This window comes from Mus caroli, unplaced genomic scaffold (genome assembly GCF_978045245.1).
Source record: "Mus caroli unplaced genomic scaffold, Mus_caroli_1 scaffold_4, whole genome shotgun sequence".
In the NCBI taxonomy this organism is placed as follows: domain Eukaryota; kingdom Metazoa; phylum Chordata; class Mammalia; order Rodentia; family Muridae; genus Mus; species Mus caroli.
In genome coordinates, this window is record NW_028227259.1 from 108787963 (window position 1) to 108808050 (window position 20088).

Genomic DNA, 20088 nt, shown 5'->3' on the forward strand with positions numbered 1-20088 from the left:
AGCATAGATGTTCAGAATTGAGAGTTCCTTGCTTTTTGTAGTTTGTAATTATTCATACAGACTCAATGGTGTCTACTTAGTATTGTTGATCTGTTTACTTGTCTCTTCATATCTCTTAATTTGTACTCTTCTTGCAAATGCATGTCCCATTCAAAAGGTGAGGAAATGCAACATGCGAACCTCATAATTCAGTTTCTGTCTGAAATGACATTGTGATTACATTATAACTTCTGTGTTAGGATAGAGGAAAAGGGAGAATAATTTGAATACATTGTCAATGAAATATATGTCCAATATGTGAGCACCATGCTTTCTACTATAATCATGTTGTATGGGATGTTTTAGAATGCAGTGACATATGAGGATGTGCATGTGAACTTTACTCGGGAAGAATGGGCTTTGCTGGATCCTTCCCAGAAGAGTCTCTACAAGGATGTGATGCTGGAGACCTACAGGAACCTCAGAGCTATAGGTAAGACTGTTCATGTGGTTTTCCTTTATAAGTTAGAGGGAAACTGTTTCCTTTGGTTTGAATGTGTGTTTGTCTTTTTGCTTGCTTCTTTTGTTGTTGATGATGCTCTTCTATAATTTAAATTGCGAAGGAAGAATGAGTTGAACGAATCAGACATGGTTCTAAGGTTCACTGAAGATAGTACGTTAAACTTTGCGTCAATTCCAATAATAATGTCATACATTTTCTGGTACTATGTTTTAGGCAATTATTTGGATAACCACAGTAATGAAGAAAATTCTCAAACTTCTAGAAGAAGTGGAAGGTAATTTTTATTTACATGCTGATCCAAATGTGCCTCAGAAGAAATCTTCATGGGTTCTTGAAATATTAGTTCAAGGCAACAGTGTATGTAAATAAGCATAGCTTTAAAGATACTGAGTATTAAATTCTCACAAATGCATTTACCTCTATGTCAGGTACTCTATTTCAGTTGGCAGGGCATTCTTCAGTATAGAATACAGCCTTAACAGAGAGAACTATTTCAAACACAGCCCCATTGGCACTAAAATGCAGACCTGCCACTTGGTTTACTCTTATACTTCTTAGATATTGCAAAAAAGTACACACTTTGATCGTATGATGTGTATATATCCAAAAACTTCTCATAAATGGTTCACAGTAACACATATGTAACTCATGTACTTGTAGAAAGGTGCTTAAGTTTTGTGATAGTGGAAATTTATAAGGCTTGAGGAATTTAAATAGAAAGCTTAATAGAAATACCTCACATGTCTCTGGAGAATAAAAATTCAAAATTTGTGAGTGTAATGTTTTTACATTTTATTTGTTTTTGTACATTTCATAGGTATATTATGAGGCACATATCTGTCTATCTGTCTCTATCTTATATAAAGGATTCAGGCCCCTTTTACTAAAGATATTGACAGAAACACTGAGTGCCTTTCTCCAAGGACATTTAGAAAATATGTTGTTATAACCCCTTAGAGTATATTTGTTGAACTAGATAGGATTTTACAGTTAATTGATATTCCAACTTCATTGGGAGTAAATCAATAAACTCACACTACGAAAAAATTCTTAGGAGTATTAGTAATGTTGAAATTTTCCGTTTTTTACTGTTTCACTGTCCAAATATAATATGGCTTAATCTACAGGAAAATTTATGAATGCAGTCATTGTTGTAAAGCTCTGAGTGCTTGCAGGTTTTGTTAAATATGTGAAAAAGCCCATATAAGAAAAGATTGCCATGAATGTGAGCCATGATATAAATGCTTTTACAATCACAGTTATCTTCAAATATTTAATGGAACCCATAATGAAAGAAAACACCATGCATACAAACAAAGTGATGAATCCTTATTATATCTGATTTCTATTTCCATTTAGAAAACACTGTAAATTTATTCATACATATAAAAAGATTCATTACTATAATACATGGTGTAAACCTTTCTAAAACGCCAATTGCATCTACAGGTATAAAAGAATTTATAATGTTCAGAAAATTTCTGAATATATGCAAAATGCTAACGATTTTGTATGTCATAGGCATCTTCAAACGGAAGACAGAACTCACACTGGAGAGAAAAGCTATGAAAGTGTGCAATGTAATGAAGTGCTTTCAAGTCACAATCATCCTCAGATATACAAAGGAATGCTTACTAGAGCCTTTGTACCTTATACTGGTGTTCAAATGCGTAGAAGAACACAAATCCAGGATAAACCCTGTGACTGTAATATACTTGGTAAAGCCTGTGCATGCAATAGCCATCTGCAAAGCCATAAAAGAACACATACTAGAGGGAAGCCCTACAAATGTGACCACTGTGGTAAAGCCTTTGCATATCATGGTGATCTTCAAAGGCATGAAAGGACACATACTGGAGAGAAGCCCTATGACTGTAAGCAATGTGGTAAAGCCTTTGCTCGTCACTGCCATCTTCAAAGTCATGAAAGGACACATACTGGAGAGAAGCCCTATGAATGTAACCATTGTGGTAAAGCCTTTACTTATCACAGCCATCTTCAAAGGCATGAAAGTATACATACTGGAGAGAAGCCCTATGAATGTAAACAATGTGATAAAACCTTTGCTTGTCATAGTGATCTTCAAAGGCATGAAAAGACACATACTGGAGAGAAGCCCTATGAATGTAAACAATGTGGTAAAGCCTTTTTACGATTCAGTGATCTTTCGAGTCATAAAAGAACACATACTGGAGAGAAGCCCTATGAATGTGACCAATGTGGTAAAGCCTTTTCATGGAAGAATTGTCTTCAGATTCATAAAATAACACATACTAGAGAGAAGCCCTTTGAGTGTAGCCAATGTGGTAAAGCCTTTGCTTGTCATAGCCATCTTCAAAGGCATAAAAGAACACATACTGGAGAGAAGCCCTATGAATGTAACCACTGTGGTAAAGCCTTTTATTGTCCCAGTAATCTTCAAAATCATAAAAGAACACACACTAGAGAGAAGCCCTATGAATGTAACCAATGTGGCAAAGCCTTTACTCGTCACAGCCATCTTCAAAGTCATGAAAGGACACATACTGGAGAGAAGCCATATTTATGTAACCAATGTGGTAAAACCTTTGCTTGTCATAGTGATCTTCAAAGGCATGAAAAGACACATACTGGAGAGAAGCCCTACGAATGTAACCAATGTGGTAAAGCCTTTTCACAATACAGTAGTCTTTTGAATCATAAAAGAACACATACTGGAGAGAAGCCCTATAAATGTGACCAATGTGGTAAAGCCTTTTCATGGAAGAATTGTCTTCAGATTCATAAATTAACACATACTGGAGAGAAGCCTTATGAATGTGACCAATGTGGTAAAGCCTTTTCATGGAAGAATTGTCTTCAGATTCATAAAATAGCACATACTGGAGAGAAGCCCTATGAATGTAACCAATGTGGTAAAGCCTTTTCACAATACAGTAGTCTTTTGAGACATAAAAGAATGCATACTGGATAGAAGCCCTATGAATGTAACCAGTGTAGTAAAGCCTTTTTCCAGAAGAGTTTTCTTCAGAGTCATAAAAGAACACATAGTGGAGAGAAGCTCTATGAATTTAACCATTGTTGTAAAGCCTTTGCTCAACACAGCCATCCTCAAAGCCATAAACGGACACATACTGGAGAGAAACACTATTCATGTAACCAATGTGTTAAAGTGTTTTCACATAACAGTAATCTTCAGAGTTACTAAAGAACACATTATTTGACAGAAGTCCCATGGATGTTAACAACATGGTAAAGCCTTTGCACATGTGGTCTTCAAGGGCATTAAAAACCTAGATTGCAGTGACCTCTTATGAATGTAGTCAACTCGATTAAGACTTTGCATATCAGAGTCTCCTCCTTTTGTATGAAACAGATCATTCAGCAGAGAGATTTTGTGTGTGTGTGAAGGCGTGTAACTCTTTTATCTACTTGTCCCATGCTTTTTCTCTAGTTAATTACCTTGCCTATCTTTTATATGAGGAATTGTGCGTTTGTTATTGTCATATGTGATGTCTTATTTAGTTGATATCCACAACAGACTGCCCTGCTTCTTTTCGAAGAGGATGGGCAAGGAGTGGATCTTGGGATCATGGTAGGTTGGGAAAGTCAGGAAGAACTGAAGGGGAGGGGAAACAACCCAGGATTGGAACCTTCAGCCTATAAAGTTTCCTGCTTGCAAGGTGTACTGGGTCAATAGTAGCACAGAACTTGTGGTGGTAACCAAATATTGACTGGTTTAATTGGAGGCACATGAAAAAAGAAGGAGCTTGTAACTGACACTGGTTGATCAGAAACTAGAAGGAAGATAAGCAAGGATCATACTTTAGAACCAAACATGACTGCCCCTTGCCCATCACCCCCATCCCCACAAAAAAGCATAGTGACGTTCTGCTCTTTTCATAGTTTGGTGATTCGTCCAACTGTCATTAATGTCTGCCTTCATTAGGGCATGGGAGTAATATAAATGACCCACAACTAAACACTAGAAGCCAGGTTTCCAGTCTCTATTGTTTTCTTTGTCTATAAGCTTGGGGAACTGCTGAGAAGAGGGGAAGAAAGAATTGTGGAAACCAGAGGTGTCAAAGACACAAGAAGAGCACAGGCAACATAATTACCTGACTTGGCTTCCTGGAGTTTCCCAGATGTTGAAGTACAATTTTGGAGCCTATACAGGTCTACACTAGGTACACTGCATATATGCTGTTGTTCTTGGATGGTGGTTTTCTTTGTGGGAGGTGTTGAGGAATACTGAGAGTAGGACTGAAAGTTTCTTTTACTCTTTTGCCTGCTCTTAGGACTCCTGTCCTCAAGTCTTGAAATAAGGGTTTGTGCTTTTTCTAGTTTTATCTAATCTTGTGTTTCATTACTGTGTCTGGTAGACCTAGTTTTTCCTGTGGTACATGTAAGGCAGTCATTCTTGGAAAGAGTTGAGTTCTGGAGGAATTGGGAGTGCTAGAAAGAGGGGTAGTTCAAGATGGAACAGATTGCATTAGATAAGAATAAATAATAATAATAAGAGGGGAAATAGGCAAAAATAATTAGAGACAAAAGCTTTAAACAGCTTGCAGCAGATAAAGTTTAGATATAAGAGATTTGAGCATCATTTGTGCAGTTGCATGAGTGGCTTCCATATGAGATAACTTGAAAATCTAGTGTGCAAGTCTTTAACCTTTAATTGAGCTGTGATTAGGATAAGTGTTTTGTAGAAAGTGTGCGGTTTTAGGATCTTCTGATTCCAAGGCAGAAGAGATAGTCACACCAGGACCACAGGAGCATGAAGGAAGAGACAAAGAAGACACCTGTGAGAAGTAGGTTAGGTAAGGGGAGAAGTAAAAGTTAAGGGTGATCTAAAGAATATCCGTGGCTTCCAAATGGAGCGAAGAGGGAACAGAGTAGAAAAATAAAGGGCCCTCCACCCAGTGATGGTTCCCATATCCTAGAAACCTCGGGGGTTGCGGGCACTGAGAATTTATGGCACATATCAGGCAATTTGCAGCGAGAAATGAGGAGCACAGGGTTGCAATACTTAGGCCAGGTGCTAGTGAAGATAGATCAGGTAGCTCTGAAGAGGAGGAGGCAAGGATATGGTCACTTGTCCAAGAGGGCAGAAGCAAGATGGAGGGCTACACATTCTAGATGGAAGGAAGTTGAAGCCCCATGAATTAGCTCAACAAAAGTTTTCAGAAATATAAATGTCCTGGTGTCTAGAATTTATATCTAGGGCAGCCCCAAGAAGAATAAGAGACCTGAAGGAGAAGTGTCTCAAGTCACAGAGTAGAGTCATCTCTATTCATGTTAAGTGGGCAGGACTAGAAGGCATACTTGTACACCAGTGTGACTTTTGTAATACTAGTAAGGAAAATAGGAACTTCTGAATTGACACTTCACACTAGAGGAGGAAAGACTAGCAGTCAGAATAGGTAGAGCAAATGTCTATTAAAAAGACAGAGTAGAAGAAGCCTCTGGGAAAGAAGAGGTTTCCAATACAGGGAGACAAGTTAACTGTCTTAGGTGTCCCTTTGTTCCTGCCCACATCTATTGCAGCAGCATCCAGAAGCCACCGAGACTCAGAGTTGCTTGTTGTGTTCCCAAGAGGGGGAGCAGGCTTCAGAACCAGTGAGGTGTTTAAAATGTAAATGAGCAGAATTGAATTGTTAGAACAGGGCGAGAAGAGGTGCACTCTCTTGGAGTCAAACTAGTTGACTGAGAAAAGCCAGCCACCTACACACCTCAGGCAAGTCATATGAGAAAGTTGTTTCAGAGAGACTGAGTCCCTTGAATGGGAAGTCCTGTATGCTCTTCATGTGGTTTTGGTACCAGATGAATGAAAAGGAGGGCAAGAAACTCGTAGGCATGTTTGAGAAGAATGTTTTATTGACGGGATGAGCAATAGCACAACTATGCATCTGGAAACATCCAAGCCTCAGCTGTGCAGAGTACACTTGGACTTGAGTTTGTCACTGAAGGAATTACAACTGAAAGAACGTAGTGGGGAAACCCCCACTCAATTCCTTATTCGGTGAACACCCAAGAATCACGAACAGACGACCATCTTGATGTAAAAACACGAGGTAGTTTAATGGCGGAGCTCCAGGTTGAAATGTATCTCATGCAGGAGACAGTGGTTTCGACCCTTGGCAGAGCCATAATGGACGAGATCCGGGTCGAAACTTATCTCAGGAGACAGTGGTTTCAACCAGGAGGCTTGGAGCTAGGGGTTTTTATAGAAAAGGGCTGTGGCTGGGGGAGGAATTGGCAAGGTTTCACATGATTTAAACATCATTTAAACATCAGCAGACTTAATGTTTAACTTAGGTCAGAAGGGCAGGAGATAGGGAGGCACCAGGCCAGCCGCCTGTCATTCTCTTTATCTCTCTTTATCTTTATGGCCAAGCAGCCTCAGGATTATCTTAAAGACGGCCTGCCCGGGCATGTCCTGGCCTGTTTCGCTGTGTTCTGAGCCCCAGGTTTCAAAGCTCACAAACAACTCTTTGGGCTATTTGACATAAATTACATGAATCACAGGTCTCAAGTTTTATATCCTTTCACAACTAAATTGATGAGTGGGGAGAAAGAGTGTGAGAAGCAAGTTCTATGGGAACCCATGGGTTTTACAGGAAAAGGGAAGTTATGGGTAGGGCAGCAAATGTCAGTGACAAAAACAAGTTTAGGGAAGTGGTGGATATGAGAGGTGCTCAGAAGAGGTAGGATTTTATTACAGGTAGTAGCAGCCAGCACCTGCTTTTGATATGTTAAATGAATAAGCCATTTGTCCCGAGTTTCTCTGTGATTTCGCAGCATACATATAAATGAGTAAGTGTTTCAATATTTCAGTCTATTTCATGGTATGTTTGTTAACCAGCCCTATGTTGTTTTCTGTGCAATTGCTTAAATGATATCTCTGCTTTCAGTGACAATGCTGTGCTCCTTTGGGAAATCATCAGAGTGCTGTAGTATATATTATGAACCTAATTTATCACTGATTTTAACTGCTTACATTCTACTTCTTAATGCTGTAGCCCTCCGTTATTACCTGTTTGTATTTTATATGTATGGGAATTTTGTTTACATGTAGATCTGTGAACTGCAAGCCAGAGGATGTTTCAGATCAACTAGAACTGGTATTGCAGAATGTCATGAATCACCCTTTGAGCATGCCTACTATAACTGAGCCAGTGCCCTGTGGAGAAGCAGGAATTGCTGTTACTCTCTGAGCCACCACTCCAGAATCATAGAACACACATTAGATTCAAGAAGAATTACCTTGACATAATGTAGAATATTGATATTTTTAGATACATGTGCCAACATTGCATATATTCACACTGTGCTCTGGGCTCTCCAAAGCTGTTCATTTTGTAATGATGACTGTGTAAATGAGTGCTATTAATTCTTATTAATGTCTTCATGACTTAGACATCTTACTAGGGTTGTTTTTATAATTTAGTTGGAAAAAGTTTCTGTCATCCATAAATGATGAAACTGTTCATCCCTTGTTCTTCAGGAGACAGTGCTTGACTACACAGTTCCTAATACACCTTTGGTATCAATTTTGAAATAAGTCATTTGGACAGAGATTTAATCTTGCTGTACTTTCATTAGGTTAGTAATACCAATATTTCTCTCAATATTTGTTTGTCAAAAGGTGTCTTATTGTATTTGTTATTTAATATCGTTAGCAGGATTTCAAATTACTTTTATTAGGTTCAGCTTTCTCAGTGTGAATATTTCTTTTTTTTTTTTTTTCCTGTTTACTTACATTACTGTCACCAAGTGTCTCATGACAGTAAAAAAATTTCAGCTGGGCAGTGGTGGTGTATGCCTTTAATCCCAGCACTTGGGAGGCAAGGCACAGGCAGGCAGATTTCTGAGTTCAAGATCAGCCTGATCTACAAAGTGAGTTCCAGGACAGCTAGGTCTATACAGAGGAACCCTGTCTTGAAAAATAAAAAATTCAAAAACATAAACAAAAAAAGACAATAAAAAATGTCTTTTAAAAAGTTAATCCAGTTTGCCAATTCATTGAAGATTAATACAGCCCACATGCCAGATTCCTTAACCATGCAAATACATGTTCTACATTTTGCAAATTAACTTTCCTATTATGTTTCTCAAGTACGCTGTGAATAGAGGGTGTATGTTTCCATGAGAAGTATTGCTTTGGTGTGTGTGTGTGTGTGTGTGTGTGTGTGTGTGTGTGTATAAAATGCCCTATCAGGATATTTTTCCTGCCATGAAAGAAACATATTTTAGTATTTTGTGTATGAAATCTCTGTTTATTTTAATCCTTTTAAAATGAAAATATAATTTTTAACAAAATTAGTGTGTATTGATTTAATCTTACAATAAGTTTACTTTCTCCATCTGTTTTCATTGATATGATTTTGATATATAGCTTAGAACAAAATATGCTGATATGTAAAATCTTTTATGGATATTCAAAATTAAAAAAATAATTATAATGCAAATTGTCAGTTTGAGTTGATGACAAGAAAACCTATATGGAGAGAGAATTTCTCTTTCTGGTGTGGCCTGGCCTCTTTCTAATACAACTTCCTTACCAGTTTTTGGTCAGGAGGGACATGGATGGGAAAGCAAAAGCAGAGGAGACCGTCTTCAGACTTCCTTATCACAGATTGTCCTCTCAAGAGCAAAAAATCTGCTCTTTCAGTGGATTTGTGAACTGCTACATCTTAAGAGATACAAAGGAATGGAGAGTCACAGGGATGGAGAGGCAAGGGCAGCAATTGTAGCTGAGGCAGAGTTCTTAGGAGCAGCTCCTTTCCTAACCGGTGTCAGGCTCACTTCATGCTGCTGTGCCCCCACTGCTAACAAAGGCTCAGTCTGTCACCTGTGCTGCTGGGACATCCTGTAGCTGAGCAGTTGTGGTTGTCTTGTAAGTCTTAGTACAGGATCAGACAGAAATTCACTGACTCTTCCTTGAAACTCTTGATAGTCTCTGGACCCAGGTCTAGAATTCCATGCTTCTCTTCTTGTGCATGAATGTCTCCTGTGTCAGCAAAATGCTGTCAAAACCATTATCTCCTTGTAATATCTGTGTGCTTTTAGGAAGCTGGGGTTTTCTACTTCAGGAGAAGCAATACTTGATCTATGTGTTTGCCTTTTGAAGAGAGCAGCATTATAGATTTTAAAAGGAATGATTCCATGAAGTCTACAGAGTTGGATCATAGTGTGACTCTGTAAACTCTCCAAGTTTATTAGGCCTCCATCCTGTATATAAGTATATAAGTATAAGTATATATGGTAGCTTCACATCTCTGGAATGGTTTTGACATCAGCTAAGGTGCCTGACTCAAGTATTTTCTATTGATTGCTATAATATATAAAAAAAGTATAAGCATATTTTGAGTACTACCATGTAAATAAAACGGAGAGTTTTTTATTATGCTAAAGAGCAGATTTTATTATTTAACCAAAACACTAAAATAGCCCATGGCATAGTAATTTAGGACACAATATGAATGACATGTACAGTCAGGTCCCCCCAACTCCTCCATGGTTCTTTTTAACACTGTCTTGGCTAGGGAGGCTTTAAAATGTGCACTCTTTAAATTTCCTTTATTAAAGTTATCAAGAAGCCACAATGGGAGAGTTATTTTGGAGAAAAAAAAAATCTTAATGTAAAAGATATCACAAATCCTGGGCCAGGATAAAGAAAAATTCTTCATTTGCCATCTGTGTTCTGTCGGTAAAAAAGTCTCAAACTCTTCTGTAATTTAAAATTATCATAAATTTAATAATGCAACTTCTCCAAAGTGGATCCATTAAAAACTTCAACTCAGTGGGAAGGAGGGTGTTGTGTGAGAAGGGACCTCTAGCTTCAGGTAATTGAGTCAGTACAATGTAGAAATGGCAAGCAAGACTTCATGACTGAAGCAAGGCTTACAAGAAGTGGAGGGCATAGCCCTTGAGGATGAGTCTCCCTGATTTAGAACTCTGTGCTAATAAAGGGTTCCTGTCTGATCTTACATGGGGTAGATCAGTCAATTTCCTGTGGTTAGAGGGTTTCCCAGTTCTGAGCGTCTTTCTGAAATGATTGAAAACATGCTCAAAAACGTCCTTCTGCATAAACCAGCGAGTGCCTGGTTCACAGGAAACAGCAAGAACTGAATGGCTGCAGCATATGCCAGATGCAAAAGAAACTGTTAAGACAACCTTTGAAATTAATCTGCTACTATATTGTTCTTCTTGAACTTAACTATGTGTGAAGGGGTCAGGCAAAGGATTTGATGCTTGGCACCATGAAGAGAGCCTATGAGAGGCTATTGGTGAAGCCTCATTGGAGTGAAACACCCCAGTGTATTGGAGATGTCAGTACCATGGGATAATCACCAAGAACAGCAGCCGTAGTGGAGTGGGTCAACCTGAGTTTAGAGTGCTACAGAGGGCAGAGCTGGAGAAGTGATGCCAGCCTTTAGGAGGAGTCCAAAAGATCAAGTGGAATCCCAGACACTGAAACAAGAAGCTGTGACATTGAAATTGCCTTGGAGACTCAAAAATGTTAAAGATGCTATGCTGAGGAAAGCTGCTAACAGGGAGTGGATCTAGCCCAGGATAAAGCAGTTTGTTGCAGTCAACAAAGATGAAAAAGGAATGGAGATCTGAAGACTGCTTTGACATCAGCCATGGAGATGCAGAGCTTGAAGTTTGCCCTGCTGGTTTCCTGCCTTGCTTTGGAAATTACAGTTAATTAGTTGAATGAATCTCAGAAGAGCCCTTGAACTTTGGACTTTTAACATTGTTGAGACTGCTATAGTCTATGAGGACTTTGAAAGTTGGACTAAATGCATTTGCATTATGCTATGTTTAGTATGGCACCCGTAGACTTGTGTTTTTTAACAAGTCTATGAGGGTCAGAGTGGAATGTAATGATTTGTATATTCTTGGACCAGGGAGTGGCACCATTTGGAGGTGTGCCCTTCTCGGAATAGGTGTGACCTGGTTGGAGTAGATGTGTCAATGTGGGTGTGGGCTTAAGACTCTCACCCCAGTTGCCTGGAAGTCAGTCTTCCACTAGCAGCCTTTTGGATGAAGCTGTAGAACTCTCAGCTCTGGATGCTGTCATGCTCCCACCTTGATGATAATGGACTGAACCTCAGAACCTGTAAGCCAGCCCCAATTAAGTGTTGTTTTCTTGGTAAGACTTGCCTTGGTCATGGTGTCTGTTCACAACAGTAAAACCCTAACTAAGACACTATGGCATCAGAGACTGCTAATCTGGAAGACTGCAGAGCCAGTGACTCCATGACTATATGCAGACCATCTGAAGTACTTGAAAGTTTTCTCATCTTCTACTGTTTCCTCTGAAAGCATGGGATTGAAATGGTCAAGGGACACACATCTCTTGTTTTCTGGGAGAAGTTCATAATAGGGGTAAGCATAAGGCAGCTGGCACAGCTCAGAGTATCGGTGGGACTGTTCTTACCCAGTGCCTAGCCCTTGGGGACAGCACTTAGTGGGTCACCTCTTAGGAATCCCACTTCCCTTTGTTTTGGATGGCCTGGCCGTCCTGACACCCAGGACTCTCCTTTGAGGTACTGTTCATGGCTGGCTGTGGCTCTGGACTCTTCCTGGCCAGTTAGTTCCTAGTGCATCCTGGATGACATGGGACACCCCAGCTAGTTTTTCTTCTGAAGGAGCAGGGGACAGAGCCACAGCCTTGCCTAGGGAGGCTGCTGGAGCTGAAATTCTCCCCATTGATCCCTTTAGTGACTGAAACACTTGAAGCCACTGTGAAGAGGATGGCTTTGCACTGACCATGCTTTATTTCTGAGGATGCTGCCTCCATGGCCCGGAACTTTCCATGGCTATCTTCTACAGGCTGGTCTGTCCAAGAAGGCTCAACTGATGGGCTGGGTATCCTCTTCTGACTTCTTAAGGCCACATGCTGGTTTGTCCGGGTCACCTCCTTGTGACTGCTTTACACTGGCCAGACAAGCACCCAGGGTCCCTGTCCCAGCCCTCATGCTTTGTGCCCTCTGATACAGGGATATCAGGAGTCAGGGTGAGGCCTATCTGTCAAGGATGGCCTTCAGTGGATCTCAATATGAACCTGCAGGCCACATTGAGCATCATGGAAGCCATGATGTAGAGGTAGGGAAAGTTGATGCACAGCAGCCAAGCCAGGTCAAAGAATATGAGCAGCATGCTGGTCAGCCCCTTGTAGAGGACCCCATAGGAGCAGGCAGCAGCTGCGGGCAACAGCTGGATAGCCATTCTGGTGTGACAGAGCCAGGATGCTCCCACTGCCTGGCCACCCTACCTCCCTCTGCCCTATCGCCTAAGACCTCCTCCCCAAGGGCCAGTGCTCAGTGATCTCAGGGAGCAAGGGAGACCAACAGATTGGCAGGTCACTTGGGAGCTGAGCCTCACATCACTCTCCACAAGCTACCACCTGCATTCCGAGCTGGGCTTCAGAGCCTGAATGGAGAAATTTTTAATGATGTCTTGAAAGTATGAGTTATAAAAGGGAAGGAACAGTAAATAAACTATGACATTGGCTTTGTGTTTGTTGAATTACAAATGTACTGATTTTAAAAAAATATTTTGTATAATCATTTATTTGCTTTATGTATATCAGTACACTGTAGTTGTCTTCAGACACATGAGAAGAGGGCATCGATTCTATTGTAGGTGGTGTGAGCCACCATGTGGTTGCTGGGAATTTAACTTTGGAAGAGCAGTCAGTACTTTTATTTTTATTTATTTTTCTTTTCTATTCATTTATTTTTTGTAGAACATGATTTTAATATTTTGAATTGTTAATATTCAATGAACAGAATAGTTATTTTAAGATATATTTCCTTGTTATGTCTCCCTTTTCATTTCTGATTTTATTAATTTGATTAGTGTCTCTGTGCCCTCTGCTTAGTCTGGTTAAGGAATTATCTGTCTTGTTGATTTTCTCAAAGAACCAGCTTCTGGTTTTGTTGACTCTTTGTATGGTTCCTCTTGTTTATGTTTGGTTGATTTCAGCTATGAGTTTGCTTATTTCCCATGGTCTAGTCCTTGTATTTGCTTTTTTTGTTGTTGTTGTTGTAGAGCTTTCTTTCTTTCTTTTTTTTTTCCTTTTTTTTTTTCTTTTTTTTTTTTTTTTTTTTTTTTTTTTGGTTTTTCGAGGCAGGGTTTCTCTGTAGCCCTGGCTGTCCTAAAACTCACTCTATTGAACAGGCTGTCCTCCAACTCAGAAATTTACCTGCCTCTACCTCCCCAGTGCTGGGATTAAATGCGTGAATCACTATGCCCTGCATTCTAGAGTTCTGAGGTATGCTGTCAAGGCTGCTAGTGTAAGCTGTCTCCAGTTTATCTTGGGAGGCACTTAGAGCTATGAGTTTTCCTCTTAGCACTGCTTTCATTGTTTCCCATAAGTTTTGGTATGATGTGTCTTTATTTTTATTACATTCTAAAAAGCCTTTAATTTCTTCCTTTATTTCTTCCTTGACCAAGTAATCATTGAGTAGAGCGTTGTTAAGCTTCCATATGTATGTGTGATTTCTGTTGTTATTGTTGTTATTTAAGACCAGCCTTAGTCTGGTGATCTGGTAGGGTGCATGGGATTATTTCATTCTTCATGTATCTGTTGAGGCCTGTTTTGTGACCAATTGTATGGTCAGTTTTGAAGAAGGTACTGAGAGGTGCTGAGAAGAAGGTATATTCTTTTGCTTTAGGATGAAATGTTTCATAAATATTTGTTAAATCTATTTAGTTCATAATTTCTGTTCATTTCATTGTGTCTCTATTTAGTTCAGTTTCCATAATCTGTCCATTGCTGAGAATGGGTTGTTGATGTCTCCCACTACTATTGTGTGGGGTGCAAAGTTTGCTTTGAACTTAGTAAAGTTTCTTTCCTGAATGTGGGTGCCCTTGCATTTGGAGCATCTATGTTCAGAACTGAGAGTTCATTTTGGTAGACTTTTCTTTTGACCAGTATGAAGTGTCTTTGCTTATCTTCTTAGATAACATTTGGTTGAAAGTTTATTTTATTCTCTATTAGAATGGCTACTTCAGCTTGTTTCTTGGGGTCATTTTCTTGGAAAATTGTTTACCAAAATTTTATTCTAAGGTAGTGTCTTGTCTGTCTTTGTTACTGAGGTGGGTTTCTCGTATGCAACAAAATGCTGGGTCCTGTTTACGTACCCAGTCCGTTTGTCTATGTCTTTTTGGGGGGAATTGAGTCCATTGATGTTAATAGATAGTAATGAAAATTCATGTCACTTCCTGAAATTTTTGTTGTTAGAGATGTAATTATATTTGTGTGGCTATCTTCTTTCGGGTTTGTTGAAAGGTCACTTTCTTGCTTTTTCTAGGGTGTAGTTTCCTCGAGCTTTCCATCTATTATTCTTTATAGAGCAGGAATTATGAAAAGATAAAGTATGAATTTACTTTTGTTATTGAATATCTTGGTTTTTCCAACTATGGTAATTGGGAGTTTTGCTGGGTATAGTACCCTGGGCTGGCATTTATGTTCTTTCAGGGTCTGTATGACATCTGCCCAGGGTCTTTTAGCTTTCACAGTCTCTGTTGAGAAGTCTGGAATAATTCTGATAGATCTGCATTTATATGTTCCTTGACTTTTTCCCTTACTGCTTTTCATATTCCTTCTTTGTTTACTGCATTTGGTGTTTTGATTATTATGTGACAGGAGGAATTTCTTCTCTAGTTCATTCTACTTGGAGTTCTGCAGGCTTCTTGTATGTTCATGGGCATCGATTTCTTTGGGTTAGGGAAGTTTTCTTCTATAATTTTGTTGAAGATATTTACTGGCCCTTTAAGTTGGGGGGGAGTCTTCACTGTCTTCTATAACTATTCTCTTTAGATTTGGTCTTCTCATTGACTTGGATTTCATCGGGATTTTGGGTTAGGAGCCTTTTCCTTTTTGCATTTCCTTTGACTGTTGTATCAATGTTTTCTCTGTTATCTTCTGCCCCTGAGATTCTCTCTTCTATCTCTTGTATTCTGCTGGCGAAGCTTGCATCTATGACTCCTGATATGTTTCGTAGGTTTTCTAACTCCAGTGTTTGCTCCCTTTGTCATTTTACCATGACCATGGACATGTGCATGATCATGTCTGTACCCAGCATCCATGTCTTACATCAATCTGAACTACTGGGACACTCAATATTTTACCTTCCAGCCAGAGCCAACCATAATGGACAAATCAATTACCTATGTGCAGTTATTACAGCTTAAGATATTAGAAGTTCTTAGTTCCTGGGTAGGAACTTTTGACAGTTGTTTAAAAAGATGTGATTCCAAACTATCTACTGGATGTTTGTAATTTTTCTCATGGACAAAGGTTACAGCCAGCATTAGCCAGAGAGGTTGCCTGTGCTGTCAACTGTGGTGAATGCAGAGACTCATGTCTGCTCACAGTATAAGGCTACATACAGAACACCCAACTGTTTAACTCCAACCTGGAAACCTATGGGATGCCCTATATAGCTCAGTGCGTTATGGAATATAGGGAGAAAGAGTGCAGGAGCCAGAAGATGAGAAGAAGGAATGGAAATGCAATATTGTGTTCATGCACAGCCAAGGAAACCATGGTCTGTCTCTCAACTCCGCAGCTATCTGCACAAGAGTGGAGACCTCACCAGTACAGTAAGGAACAGTGAGGGGCTCAGTGGGCCCATCCCCCATTCTACTGAACTTTTGGCTACTGGCAGATCTTTGTAGAGAGGTCAGCATGGATTGGACTCAAGTGGAAAGGTTGAAAACCAGGTTCCCACAGACAGCCTTATTTAAACTCTGTGGGTCACAAGAGAACACCAAAGATGTGACTGTAAGAAAATCCTTGTAAAGAAGAATATTTAAATGGTTTGTAAGGAAAATGAGAGAGGAGGTGTCGTGTCCACTCTCGACCAGCAAGAATGACACGACCACCAGTCCTTCTAACAGCAGTTTATTCAGTCCTGTTTCTTCTTGTTTATAGCTCCCCTCGAGCCCTGGGCCTCTCACTCTTAAATACTCTCAGTTCTCATCCACGTACAGCAGGCCACATCACCTCACCAGGTACGCAGCTTCAGCTAATCAGGGCAGCAGGGGCATATCTCCACCAAAATGGATTCGCCAGTGTCCTGGTACACCTGTGCAGCTCTCACGATGGTTGTGGCTTATATTCAGATGTATGAGGAAGTCAGGTGCAAGTCATAAGACTTAGCTGCAGTCCCTTCTTGGGACTGCTGCCACACCTGCTCCCCACAAGGAGGAATGGAGGAGGAATCACAGAAATGCATTATACATGTGTCTTAGAGTTTTACATTTGTGAACAGACACCATGATCAGGACTACCCTTAAAAGACCAGTATTTAATTGGGGCTGGCTTACAGGTGCATAGGTTATCTATTATCATCAAGGCAGGAACATGTCACCATCCAGGCAGGCATGATATAGGAAGAGCTGAGAGTTCTACATCTTCATCTGAAGGCTGCTAGCAGAATACTGGCTTTCAGGAAGGTATGTTGAGCGTCTTAAAGCCCACACTCACAGTGACTCACCTATTCCAACAAGGCCACTCCTCTAAATAGTGCCAATCCCTGGGCCAAGCGTATACAACTCCCGGGCTCTATAGGCTCCTTCAAACCCATGAGACTTTGTGGGCCATATCTACACATAGCATGATAAAAATATGCATTTAGTCCAACTTCCAAAGCACACAAAGTCTAAACTATGTTGTATCAACAATGCAGTATCAACAATGTTAAAACTCCAATGATAAAGGTCTCTTCTGAGATTCATTCAATCACTTAACTGTAATCCCCAAAGTAAGACAGGAAACCCCCCTGCAAATCCAAACTCTACATTTCCATGTCTGAAGTCAAAGCTATAGTATTCAGATCTCCAACTCCATTTTCATCTTTGTTGACTTTGTTGATGTGCTTATACTTTTTTATGTATTATAGCAATCAATAGAAAATACTTGAGTCAGGCACCTTAGCATGCAGTGGGCCTGACACTGGTTAGGAAAGGAGCTACTGCTAAGACCTCTGCCTCAGCTACAACTGCTGTCCTTGCCTCTCCATCCCTGTGACTCTCCATTCCTTTGTATCTCTTAGGATGTAGCAGTTCACAAATCCGCTGAAAGAGCAGATTTCTTGGTCTTGAGAGGACAATCTATGATAAGGAAGTCTGTGGTCTCCTCTGCTTTCCCTTTCCCATCCATGTCCCTCCTGACCAGAAACTGGTAAGGAAGTTGTATTAGAAAGAGGACAGGCCACACCAGAAAGAGAAATTCTCTCTCCATACAGGATTTCTTGTCATCAATTCAAACTGACAATTTGTATTATTATTTTTTTATTTTGTGTATCCATAAAAGATATAACATATCAGTATATTTTCTTCTAAGCTATATATCAAAATCATATCAATAAAAACGGATGGAGAAAGTAAAGTTATTGTAAGATTAAATCAATACACACTAATTTTATTAAAATTTATGTTTTCATTTTAAAAGCATTAGAATGAACAGAGATTTCCTATACAACATACTAAGATATGTTTCTTTCATGGCAGGAAATATATCCCGATAGGGCATTTTATACACACACACACACAAAACACACAAATACACACACACACACACACACACAACAAAACAATACTTCTCATGGAAACATACAACCTCTATTCACAGTGTATTTGAGAGATTTAATGGGAAAGTTAATTTGTAAAATGTAGAACACATATTTGCATGTTTAAGGAATCTGGCACATGGGCTGTATTAATCTTCAATGAATGGCAAACTGGATTAAATTTTTAAAAGACATTTTTAATCGTCTTTTTTTGTTTATGTTTTTTTTTTTGTTTTGTTTTTGTTTTTGTTTTTGTTTTTCAAGACAGGGTTTCTCTATATAGCCCTGGCTGTCCTGGAACTCACTTTGTAGACCAGGCTGGCCTCGAACTCAGAAATCTGTCTGCCTATGCCTCCCAAATGCTGGGATTAAAGACATACACCATCACTGCCCGGGTGAGATTTTTTACTGTCTGAGACACATGGTGACGCTAATGTGAGTAAACAGGAAAAAAAAGTAATAATCACAATGAGAAAGCTGAACCTAATAAAAGTAATTTGAAATCCTGCTAATGTGATTAACCAACAAATACAATAAGACACCTTTTGACAAACAAATGTTGAGAGAAATATTGTTGGTATTACTAACCTAATAAAAGTACAGCAAGATTAAATCTATGTCTAAATGACTTATTTCAAAATTGATGCCAAAGGTGTATTAGAAATTGTGTAGTCAAGCACTGTCCCCTGAAGAACAAGGGATAAACAGTTTCATTATTTATGGATGACAGAAACTTTTTCCAACTAAATTATAAAAACAACTCTAGTAAGATGTCTAAGTCATCAAGACATTAAGAAGAATTAATAGCACTCATTTACACAGTCATCATTACAAATGAACAGCTTTGGAGGGCCCAGAGCACAGTGTGAATATATGCAATGTTGGCACATGTATCTAAAAATATCAATATTCTACATTATGTCAAGGTAATTCTTCTTGAATCTAATGTATGTTCTATTATTCTGGAGTGGTAGCTCAGAGAGTAACAGCAATTAGTGCTTCTCCACAGGGCGCTGGCTCAGTTATAGTAGGCATGCTCAAAGGGTGATTCATGACATTCTGCAATACTAGTTCTAGTTGATCTGAAACGTCCTCTGGCATGTAGTTCACAGGTCTACATGTAAGCAAAATTCCATAGATATAAAATACAAACAGGTAATAATGTAAGGCTACAGCATTAAGAAGTAGATCGTAAGGAGTTCAAATCAGTGATAAATTAGGTTCATAATACATTCTATAGCACTCTGATGATTTCCCAAAGGAGCACAACATTGTCAATAAATGCAGAGATATCAATTAAGCAATTGCACAGAAAACAACATAGGGCTGGTTAACACACATACCATGAAGTAGACTGAAATAATACTCAAACACTTACTCATTTATATGTATGATGTGAAATCTCAGAGAAACTCAGGACAAATGGCTTACTTATTTAACATATAAAAGCAGGTGCTGGCTGCTACTACCTGTAATAAAATCCTGTCTCTTCTGAGCACCTCTCATATCCACCACTTCCCTAAACTTGTTTTTGTCACTGACATTTGATGCCCTACCCATAACTTCCCTTTTCCTGTAAACCCCATGGGTTCCCACAGAACTTGCTTCTCACACTTTCTCCTCACTCTTCAATTTATTTTTAACTCCTTCACTGACAAACTCAAGTCCAAGTGTACTTTGCACAGCTGAGGCTTGGATGTTTCCAGGTGCACATAGTTGTGCTATTGCTTATCCCTTCAATAAAACATTCTTCTCAAACTTGCCTACGAGTTTCATGCCCTCCTTTTCATTCATCTGGTACCAAAACCACGGGAAGAGCATACAGGACTTCCCATTCAAGAGACTCAGTCTCTCTGAAACAACTTTCTCATATGACTTGCCTGAGGTGTGTAGGTGGCTGGCTTCTCTCAGTCAACTAGTTTGACTCCAAATTCGAGAGTGCGCCTCTTCTCGCCCTGTTCCAACAATTCAATTCTGGTCATTTATAGTATAAACACCTCACTGGTCCTGACG

The 20088-nt window shown here is 39.4% G+C and overlaps 1 protein-coding gene and 1 pseudogene across 1 annotated transcript in view; one reads left to right on the top strand and one right to left on the bottom strand.

The window, feature by feature from the left end:
• The window catches only part of LOC147005305 (uncharacterized), a 30394-nt gene extending 21571 nt beyond the window's left edge, over positions 1-8823 (top strand). Inside the window, 4 exon segments of the mRNA XM_085836939.1 lie at positions 346-472; positions 716-776; positions 2024-3612; positions 3615-8823. Of these exon segments, the coding sequence (XP_085693065.1) occupies positions 346-472; positions 716-776; positions 2024-3612; positions 3615-3640 (1803 nt within the window). The 3' untranslated portion in view covers positions 3641-8823.
• Positions 8824-11691: 2868 nt separating this feature from the next.
• LOC147005306 (protein FAM220A-like) lies at positions 11692-12514 on the bottom strand (annotated as a pseudogene).
• Between the last annotated feature and the right edge of the window lie 7574 nt (positions 12515-20088).